The sequence below is a fragment of the Phycodurus eques genome, chromosome 11 (genome assembly GCF_024500275.1).
Source record: "Phycodurus eques isolate BA_2022a chromosome 11, UOR_Pequ_1.1, whole genome shotgun sequence".
NCBI lineage: Eukaryota > Metazoa > Chordata > Actinopteri > Syngnathiformes > Syngnathidae > Phycodurus > Phycodurus eques.
In genome coordinates, this window is record NC_084535.1 from 28460668 (window position 1) to 28472203 (window position 11536).

At 43.9% G+C, this 11536-nt stretch overlaps 1 protein-coding gene across 1 annotated transcript in view; it reads left to right on the plus strand.

Annotated features, from left to right (window-relative positions):
• The window catches only part of piezo1 (piezo type mechanosensitive ion channel component 1 (Er blood group)), a 190040-nt gene extending 185431 nt beyond the window's left edge, over positions 1–4609 (plus strand). The window contains 1 exon segment of the mRNA XM_061691070.1: positions 3645–4609. Coding sequence (XP_061547054.1) covers positions 3645–3767 — 123 coding nt within the window. The 3' untranslated portion in view covers positions 3768–4609.
• Positions 4610–11536: the final 6927 nt, after the last annotated feature.

Sequence of the window (11536 nt, forward strand, 5' to 3'; positions counted from 1 at the left end):
GAATAATCTTTATCTTCCAATCCATCACCTCCAAACCTCAATAGTCGTTACAGTGTATAAATTCCAGTATAGCAGTTCCCAATCAATATTTATCGAATAACATGACAAAAACGTCAAAACTTGAAAAAGCTCACCCAGCACATGCTGCTCTGAAAGTGCCCAAAATCCTTTTCTGTGTTGAAAACAAGCCAGCCAGTAATATGTGGCTTGACGTAGCCCCACGAAGTCGGGTTTTTTTGAAGTGGCCTTGAACAGGAATACTTAATCGTGTCCAAAATCGTACTACCCGGTAAATCAATTCTCATGCACATACAGTATTCAGCCCAACCAATCAGAGGACGGGAAAAATACGAATCTGACTCAGCCTGCGTGAAGGTGCAGAGTGGTGAATCTAACATCTGATTGGTTAGACCATTTCAACGGCGTGTGTGTGGACGTTTTATTTGGTTGACGCCAGCACTTGGGATTCTGAAGGCTTTTGGGCAGATTACACTTACATGGCAACACAAAAATGCTGAAATCTGATTGTACAAAAATAATATTCGACATATAGAGCACCGTACACAACTGGACGCAGAGCATGTGCACACATGCTATGAAATGACAAGTGTTCTATATAATATTACGTACATACACTATATATGTTGTATGAAATTATGTATATATTCTAATATGAATAATAATTTGATTAAGTTGTAACTGCAGCTGCAAATGTTTCATGAATTCTCCATCCACCTAAAGTCAAATGCCTGGCAAAGAGAGCGTTGATCAGAGAATCAGCCAAGAGGCCCTTGGTGACTCCGGTGGGATAATCTGTGTACACCAAATCTTACCTTTATAGAACACGAACAAGTGAGAAAGAAAGCCATGAGTGCTGTTTGCAGTTTATCAAAAAGCCACGTCACGGACAACGCAAACGTGAAAGAAGGTGCTTGGTCAGATGAGACCAAAATTGAAGTTGTTGGTCTCCATGCAAGATTCAATGTGTGACAGAAAACGAGCACTGCACATGCGAAAATCCAAAGGGTTGCAAAGCGATTTCGAGAGCTTTAGGATTCCAGCGAACCATTAACCTCAAATGGAGAAATTATGGAACAATGGTGACAACCGCAATGACTCATCCAGGAGGCCCCAAAGAACTCGGGACAATTTCTCAGGATCTGCAGGCCTTCCTTGCCTCAGTTAAGGTTAGTGTTCATGACACAACAATAAGGAAGAGACTGGGCAAAAATGGCATCCACGAAACTCCAAGGAGTTCCAAGGTGAAAACCACTGCTGAGCAAAAAAGAACATAAAGGCTCATCTTACTTTTGCAAAAAAAGAAAAAAAAAAAACAACCTCTGAATGATTCCCAAGACTTTTGGACCTTTTCGGAAGGTGCGTGTGTCGTTACATCTGACGAAAATGTAACACAGCATTTCAGAAAAAGAACATCATAGCAACAGTCAAACATGGTGGTGGTAGTGTGATGGTCTTGGGCTGCTTGACTCTTTCAGGACTTGGACAACTTGCTGAATTCTGCTCTTTAACAGAACTTCCCGAAGGAGAATGTTCATCAGTTTGTGACCTCAAGCTGAAGCGGACTTCGGGTTCTGCAGCAGGATAACGATCCAAAACACACCAGCAAGTCAACTTCTGAATGGCTTAAAAAACAAAATGAAGGTTTTGGAGTGGCCTCGTCAAAGTCCGGACTTGAATCCGATTGAAATGCAGTGGCGTGGCCTTAAAAAGGCCTGAAAGCTGAATCCACTCCATTTTTGCTGAATTCCAAAATGTCTCCACGGAGATGTGAAAGACTCATGGCCAGCGATACAAAACGCTTGATTTCAGTTGTTGCGGCTGAGGCTGACCCGACCAGTTGCAGTGTTCCCTCGTTGATCGCAAAAATGACCCGCGATCGGTGCAATCCGCAAAGCAGGAAACTGTTTTTTTTTAAGGCTGTAAACCTCGCCATTACCATTTTCTCACATTTCTCTCTTGTTTAAACACGCTCAAAGTTCAAACCTTTGTAAGAAAAATAAGTAATTATTATTATTGTTCATATTATTGTATAACAAAACAAATGCCCAAACCTGTTTTAAGGCCCAAACATTTGTTTAAGAAATACAAATGTGAACATTTTCTGACAAATAATGATGACGATTTTGAGAAATAACTCATTTCAATTTATCGAACGAGGTATGAGGTTGTTAAAACTTATTTCTGCTGTCGACCTGATGTTACTTTCCTCCTTTTTAACGTAACGTACCGAAGATGAATTGATTTCCAAAATAGCGCCCAACAGCCGCGTAACTTCCAGAAGTCTCCCTTTTTCCGCGATAGTCAGCGCCTAGCAAGCTAACACACACACACACACGCGCGCGTTAGAAGAAATGAGATCAACAAAAGCAATAAAATCAGATCCGTAAGGACGAGAGGAGTCCTGGGTCATGACCACGTGACCCCCGACATCGCTGCTGGCAGCCAATGGCTCATTAAAAAGAGGTAGATGTTCATTTGTGGCAATTTTGATGATTGTTTTCATTTACACAGTAATTATTGCATGACTATTTTATAATAATAATAATAATAATACTAGTGAGCGTTTTACCACTACGCTCCGCCCATTGCGCGCCATAATGCCCTTATTTCCGTGCCGTCATTTTCAGCGCTCCACTAACTGGGCCAGTGTGGGAAATGAATCGGGCATTCGCTAAATATTAAAAAAAAACAATTATTGAAGAATACAGCAAGATGTTAGAGGAGTTGACAGGCTGAATCAGAGTTTTCTCATCTTCTGTAGTATTGGCTTGGGTGACATTTTGTTTTTAACAAAAACAGTTGTCGGTTTCGGCTTTAAACAAAGTGGGGAAACAATGCAAAAATATACGTGTTCGAGAAGGGGGCCAATACCTTTTCACAGCACTGTATGTGATCGTACTTCCTCTGCCTTTGTTTTTCTTTACCTGCCTGCAAAACTAATTTCCCTCGAGGCACAATCAAGTCAAATTGAATTGAATGAAATTAATTGAATTGAATCGAATTAAGTAAGATACTGAACCCCTCGTTGCTCCTGATGCTCCGTCATCACGAGTTGAATGAGGAGACAGTGTTAAAGCACTTTGAGTACCTTGAAGGTAGAAAACTGCTCTACAAGTGAAAGCTCCTTTTCAGTTTCGGACCTGTTGGTGTTGGCACAAGACTTCCGATCTGTCTGAGCTTCAACTATTTAGCAAAAGGGATTGGACCCAATTTTCAGTCTCAACATTTGCCAAGCTGGTCATGGCATACCACAAAAAAAAAAAAGGGTGGTTGTACAAAGTATTTATTCAGAGAGGCTGAATACTTTTGCACACCACCATTGATTTTGGGACATGTTTAAAGCATGTATCATTCTTCCAATTCTCAATTATGTGCCACTTTGTGTTGGTCTTTCACATGAGATCCCAATAAAATGCGTTTGTAACATGACAAAATCAGTGCAAGTTCCGGGAGTATGAATGAATACTTTTGCAAAGCACTGTATATGTATTTATTGTCCAATTCCAATATTAAATATGCACACCGCATGCCATATCCAAATGAAAATACACAGTCGATGATTCTAGACGAAATGTATTTGAAATGATCTTCCTCAAACTGAGACATCTGAATTGACATTCCAGGTGCGTGAGACCGGAGAGCTGGAGCTGGAAGAGGAGCTATATTCAAAACTCATCTTCCTTTATCGATCGCCCGAAACCATGATCAAATGGACCAGGGACGTCCGCAGCCAAGACAGACATTGACGCACTAACTGGTTGTGTCGGACTGAGATGCAAAGCTGTTGGCCGACACGACATAGGAAGAATGAACAACGGCAAACCATTTACATACGCAAAGTTTAAAGATTGTTAATAACCGTAATGAATACAGGATGTAAACTGTAAACCGTACCATGTTGGAAATTCCTACGATAACCCAGGCAAATGTTTTGAGTTGATTTGAAGCACCCGCTATATTCTTGTATTGCGCTACAAACAACATGGCGCAATTGTCAAGGAAAAGTAGATTGCCCTTGCCACTGTAGCGACATTCTTCCATTGGCGGAGAATACAGAGAGGGAAGAGCAAGAGGAAAGCAGGGACTGTGCAAAGCCTCACATTCTTTTTCATGACAAAAACATTTTTGAATTTGTCAATGTCTCGAGGTTTCAAGAGCTTGAAACCTTGCAAATAGCTCCGAGATGTATCTGGAGGCGTGTTCAATCCTGCCTCATCAGGGGTTTTGGTCGACACAGTGAATACAAACGCAACACTTGCGCCCACAGAAAGTGCAGTTGGCTACATCACAAAAGAAATGCTGCCCTTTAATACTGTTTCATTTCAAATGAAGCAAACTGTTTGACAAACAGTACGCAACATCTGTGAGGGAATATGTCACAAAGGGCAATCCGCAACTATACAACAGAGTGAAAGATTACATATTGCATTTGTATTTATTTATATTACATTTTTTTATTGAGTTACATATGAGACCAGCATTACCACATATACAAATATATATCAGAAGAAAGTTAGGAATTGTTAGAACCAGTGAAAATGCACCAATTTCTGGTCAATGTCTTGAATACAAAGGCAATATGAGTCGAGTTTCAAGCGTGGCCTTTTTGTTGAATCAGTTTCAAACATTCATGAATTTCTGAATCGATATCCTATTTTTAAAAGACTACTATCATTGGAAAGCAAAGGATTTTCTTTGGGGGGGGGGGGGTCGAGCACATTTCATACACAAGGTAACCCAATGTGCTTTACATGATTAAAAGCATTTAAAAACAAAGACAAATTAAAAGAACAGCTTAAAATCAAACTTGCTCAACACAGAAACAGACAACATAGAATATAATACAGCTAATCATATGGAGTTAAAAAAAGATAATACTCACCCAGAGGTGGTTGTTGTTTTTTTTGGAGGGAGTGGGTGGGGGTTGTCAACTATAAATTCAGTAAATGTTGTACAAGAATTTTAACGTGTAATTTCGAGAAATTAAAATTTCCCAATTTTTCAAAAGTCTCGATTAAAACTAGGACACGTGTTCTGCGTCTTCAGTCGTGGTGTATAGTGCTAAGGTGGATAACGCGTGGGCGTGTTTAATGAATGAAAGTTGAAGAATTTCAAAGTGGCCCTTGCATCCTTCGTTTTCTTTCCCTGACCAAAATGTTTGGACGCCCCCGGTCTGAAGGAAGTCGATAAAATGGGACGATTAAAGCATCCTGAATAACAAACCTGTTTGCAATGTGCCAAATCAACAAATAACAAATAAATAAATATTCCAAATAAAGTATGGTAGCCTGCAAATAATTGAATTGGGTTCAGGTCTAGAAGATCCAGAATAGGAGTGTCCGAGGTTTTTCCAATTAGGGTCACATACAGAAAATTCTAAGGGCCACTGTAATATTTGCAAACTAAATAAGAGCATCCTGTGCCATCGGACCTTAGCACAAAGCAGATGTCTCTCCATCCATCCATTTTCTGAACCGCTTATTCTCCACTAGGGTGGCGGGTGCGCTGGTGCCAACTCAGCTGACTTCGGGCGAGAGGCAGGGTACACCCTGAACTGGTCGCCAGACAATCGCAGGGCACATATAGATAACATTTGCACTCACATTCAATTTAGTCTTCAATTCACCTATCATGTGCAGCGAGTATGCCCTGCCGGAGCAAACGGCTCCCGGGAGCCCCGATCTCTGACTGCCCGGCATAGCTGCCTCTGCTGCCCTGCTGAGCCCGTCCGTCCGTCTGTGCACAAAGACATCTTAGGGAGGCCTGAGCCACTGATCAAAGGAGAAACACAGGCGAGCCAACTTCTCACACGGATGCTAAATTCATTAGCGGTAAGTCTGAAGAATCTCATTATCATCTTGAGGCACAGAACAACTGGTTTCTCACCCGGACGCTAAACTAATTAACAGTCATTTCCCCCCAGCCAGTCTGAGGGGTCTCCCCAACAAAGCCCTTTTTCTGCAAACTGACGTGATGACTAAGAATGTGAGAAACAAGCTTTTTAAGTGCGACTGTTCAAGACAGTTTGACAACAATGGAATCAATATTCGCCGCGTTTTTAACAAGACTCAAATTCAGCAACGAACTATGTTCTTTTGATATTAGAAATTGCATGCAGAGAGCTGCCAAATTGATGGAGCCCAGCGACACCCGCAGGCGGTGGAGAGTTACTGCATGTTCACACCAAATGTTTCTGGTTTAATATTTTAAGAACCTTGCACGAATGCCCCCAGTGTCGACCACCACATCAATGTCACTAGTGGTTGTATTTCTTTGAATTTCAACGTGAAATCTGCTTGTCCACTGAACTGGATGAGACGTTTCACCCCACACAACACAAATCCCACATTGCAAATATTAAAAGCTCTCAGCACCCGCATAAAATCTAAACACTCATTACGTGGATTAAACAGGGTGCGCGTGACAATGCAAAGCTGGAAACCGGTTTTCTTATCTTGAATCCAATAATGAATCTTTTCTTCGCACGGGATTAAAACCACAAATAATCCTAGTTATGAAAAAAGTAGTACTGAGAGGTGCGGTCTATCTCTCTTTTGGTCCCCGAGGTGGGGGGGTGGAGGGGTGCAGGGGAGGCACTCCCTCTCTCTCCTTTGTGCTTAAAAGGCCGAAGCTCCTTTTTTCCTTTGCTCGCTCTCGCTCGCTCGTTCACCCTGCAGGAGAGCCTGGCCCAGCCAGGACGTCCCACCTCGGACCACGAGGTGGCGAGGACGCACCAGACCTTCCCCTGCCGCAGGGCACCTTGCCAGCGCCCGTGCAGGTGCTTGGGCATCTTACGGACAAAGCTCCGGTGGGAAAGAAACGGGCGGTGGACGTCCGCTCCGAGCGCCTGGCGAACGGGAGATCTACCAGCCTGCCTAAATTGTGTTCCACACAATGTAAGTCCAACGTGCGGTCTACTAAAGTACAGATTGGTGCATATTTGGGTTTCAATTAACGGTAACAGGAAGTCCCAGCTCGATGCAATGTCACCACGCATGCTCATTTCACCCCCACATCATGAATTCACTCTCCTTTACCAATGTTTGTCTGTCCTTTGTTCTGTAGTTAGACCCCTCTGTATTACTTCCTGTAGATTCCCGTTTTCTTTCAAAATAAGAACTATTTACGACCTGTATCATTTGTGTGTTTGGCGTTCGACAATTAAGAGACCTCTGGGATCCAGAAGTGTAGCAACCTTCAGATTATGAGACTGATTATGAGACTTTTTCCTAAATTTTACTAGATAACGAGATAAAATAGTCTGATTTTAACGTTAAAACCTAAAACACGTTAAACCGGAAGTAACGCAGGCGACGCTTCCGGCTTATTGTTATCTCCCATATTAATTAAGTTTTTATCCAAACCGATATACGCTACACATGCGTGTTTTTGGAATGTGGGAGGAAACCTGGCGAAAACCCACGCAGGGATGGGGAGAACATGCAAACTTCACACATGGAGACTGGATTTGAACCCAGGACCTCAGAACTGTGAGGCAGATGTGCTAACCAGTCGTCCACCGTGCCACAAATCAGTTATTTATTAGTTTATTCATTCATCTTCCGTACCGTTTATCCTCGGGTCGCGGGCGTGCTGCAGCCTATCCCAGATGACTCTGGGCGAGAGGCGGGGTACACCCTGAACTGGTCGCCAGCCAATCGCAGGGCACATATAAACAACCATTCACACCTCCGGGCAATTTAGTGCCTCCACTTCATTGAGCAACTTCACATGCAGAAACAAATATTTTTCTTCATGACCTTGCTCATTTTCTTTTGTTTCTGATCATGCAGAGATCAGGATCTCAGGTGCAGGGTTCGTTCAAATATGATTTGCATATTTAAATTGGGCGTGGACAGGAATGGGTCGGCTCCTCCAACGTGCGCTCAAGTCTACGTTGATTGGGATCTTCGAAGGAAATGTGCTTGGATTCATGCGTAAGCACAGATTCAGGCATCGGGATATTTTTGTGCGTACGATGTTTTCTGGATTTGAGCGTACGCCATGTTTCAGCAGGAAATCCACGCAAGCCTTTGTACACGAGGCCCCAGACGTATGAATCTGTGCGTACGCATGAATCCAAGCACATTTCCTTCGAAGATCCCAATCAACGTAGAATTGAGCGGTTTCGCTATTAAACTCAAACACACACAAAGCACGACAGGAAGTGATTTTGATAGAAAATGTAATTAAATCTAAAAGGGGAAGTACAGGGTAACACGCAAAGGGACTACCACAAAAAAAAAAAAAAATAATAATAATAATGGTAATAGAAAGAAAATAGGCATACGTAAAGAAAAATAGGACATCGTGTGTTGTTGGACTAAAAATGAGCGTGAATAGTTTACAGTGTGTTGAGCTAGTCCAAGGTTGGAACTTGTGTGAAGCTGGTATTTTACCCCAAAATTAGTAGGCACTAACTTTGTACATTCTGGCAACGATTGCCATGCGCTACTCACAACCGTAGATCAGTTGGCCCCGAGTGAAGGTCTTTCTCTGAGCATCTCAGGAGGAAAGGAGGCAAGTTTAGTTGAAGAAGATGCACAGCAAGGAAAACAACCATACAAAAATCCAAAAAGAAAGTTGTTGTCCCATTGGGGCACGCTTGTAACTTTTCCTGCCGTTTTGAACTTGATGCGGGCCCCGCTCTTGCTCTCAACTGCGGGCGTGACCGGTACGGAATGCCAGTAGTTGCTTAACGGAGGCTCCACCAACAGATCAAGGCTGGGAAAACAATCAAAGTCACATGGCCGGCTCCTTCGATCGGAAACAGTCTTGGTCCGGCGGATGCTCACGCGCGTGGCGGTAACGGACAAAGGAAAGGGGTCGGGGAGGGGGTGGCCGAAGCCGCCCTGTAGCTGGAGAGATGTTACCCAGGAAGAAGAGAAGAGAAGCAAGCCACGAGAGAGAGAAGGCGGAAGTCGAAGGGTTAAATACCCAGGAGGTGTGTCTACCCGTTGACTTGTATTTTGGTCTACTATTTAGCCATACAAATGGTGTAAAAATCATATTCATATGAAATACTCCTAACTTTGTACTCTTACTCATAAATCAAGCATATACAGTAGGACGATGGTCTAAACTTCAGTCTTGGCAATTCGTACTGCTTGGCTTCAAATCAAGAGGAACAGTACTCAAAGTCTCACAGCCAGACCTGTAAGACGGACACAATAATGACACAGACATGAAGGCATACATTTAGAATATTCCTGGAGGTTTGTTACAAACGTGGGATTTCTTCGTCACGTCAGTGTCCGCAGGCATTGTCTCCAAACACCACTGTGGGGGGGGGGTACTGAATAGCTTACCGAATGACCATGTTCCACCATTCAGCAGCCATCAATAACCCCCCACACCCCAGCCATGCTGTGCCAGTGAGAGGAGACCTGCAGTCAGTTTTATGGCACTAGATTATAAAAAACAGGTTTCCTGTCTCTTGTGAAATCTCTTTGTCCCAGCAGGTCAGCAGAGAGGAATGCAGAAGTTTATCAGTTCCTGGGGGGTTGCCCGGCAACCGGGCGTCGTCAATACACAGGTAGGAGTTAGCTGATGTTTTTTCTCGCTAGGAAACGATTCGTGTGGTCAGACAGCACCGCTGTCCTAGTTGTTAGCTGTGTCATGTACATGATACAATGACAACAATAAAGCTACTGAATAGCTTACCGAATGGAAGCTCAGAAACATTATTACCATACTCCTTTTAGGACAGAGCGAGGAGCAAAAAGACGAGTTCACTTATTAGTATTCAGATTATTTACAAAATACAATTTCTCTGAATGTGTTTACATCTTGGGCTTTGCTTTTCAAATAAAAGTCCCAGAAAATAAACCCAAGGTTCCTTTTTTAAATTTTGCTGACTCACGGCTGGTTTACTGCAGATGAAAATGCATTGGCCCACTTTTAATGTGTATGTAGAGGTGCTGATGTATCAAGATGAGTTGGCTCCACCCAGAAATTCGGGTTACAATGTTGTTTATTTTTAATGAAATCCATTCCTCTTTTGCTGTGGCTCAACTTTTAAATAAACCTTTCTCAGATTTGACGGTTTCGTCACAGACTTTCCCAAAAAGTGTGATGCTTTTCTTTTAGAAATGTGGGAATTGTCATCTCTTTACAGCTGTTGGAGAGTGAGCGCTATGTCCTATCACCCAAGACCAAAAGGCCCAAATTACAAATGAAGAGACGACTGCTCAACTCACCAAATGCGTGTTCGTTTTTTTCCCCACTGTGGAAAGGTAACCAGTTAAGAACTCACACAGGTTTCAATTTGATCCGTTTTATCTCGGGAATTCAGCAAAAAGTACAATTTCATCAGAATTCTGGGATTTTTTCCTTTTCGCTGACACAGAACTTCCCATCCGTGGTGTAAGAAGGATAGGAAATGGCGCCCCTCCCCTGGCAGCCCTCACAATTTATACTATCATGGGAGGAGGAGCCTCATCCAATGGCTGTTGAGCCTCACTGGCCTGTTTACAAAAGCAGCAGCATATTTGCACAAACGGCTCAAACTAACTTTTGTGCACAAACAGTTACACAAGTGGTCAAAGTCCACTTTCTAACCAGGACCAATTCTATGTAAGCCATACTGAGCAAAAGATCCAGGAATAATATAACAATTCCCCCTTTTGACCTCAGCTAGCCTGAGGTCAACCCATGATTATGCGCAAAATTTTAGGTAGTCCCCCTTGTGGGCGGGGGCACACTGCCCCACGTGGAACCAGGTAGTCTGTCTCCCCTCCCAGCCGGAGGGCGTGTGATGTCCTCTCGATGACCTTGTATGGACCCATCCATCGCGGCTCTGTTCATTTTCTCTTCAAGACTTTCCGGTACAACCATTGCGCCGTAAAGATGTCGTCTGGATGGTCACCCTCTTGCGCCTTGGTCCCAACCTGCTTGGAAAACATTTGGACAAGGCGTTTGAGGGCTTCGAAGTACGGCTTGGACCTGAGAGGCTCCATCTCTTCTTCTGAACCTGCCACAGCCGCCGGACCTGGAAATTGCTGTCCCCTGGTCAGTTCAAATGAGGTGAACTGGGTTTGCGAGTTCACCGAGCTGCAGATTGACATGCCTCTACTCGGCGCCTCTCACCATGGGAAACTCCAGAGAGGAAACGAGTCCATCCCCTCTCAAGAGGACTGGTACCAGAGCCCAAACTGTGTGTGGAGGCGCGAACACGCTCCACTCGGACTCGGACTCTATGTCCCCCGCCTACCCCGGAACATGAGCAAAGTTCTGTCGGAGGTGGGAGTTGAAACTCCTTCTGACACGGGATTCCGCCAGACGTTCCCAGCTGACCCTCACAATATGTTTGGGCCTGCCACGTCGGACCGGCATCTTCCCCCACCATCGGAGCCAACTCAGTTGACAGCTCGGCCCCTCTCTTCACCCGAATGTCCAAGACATGTGGCCTTCTCGGCGCCTCTCACCATGGGCAACTCCAGAGTGGAAGAGAGTCCAACCCCTCTCGAGAGGACTGGTACCAGAGCCCAAGCTGTGTGTGGAGGCGAGTCCGACA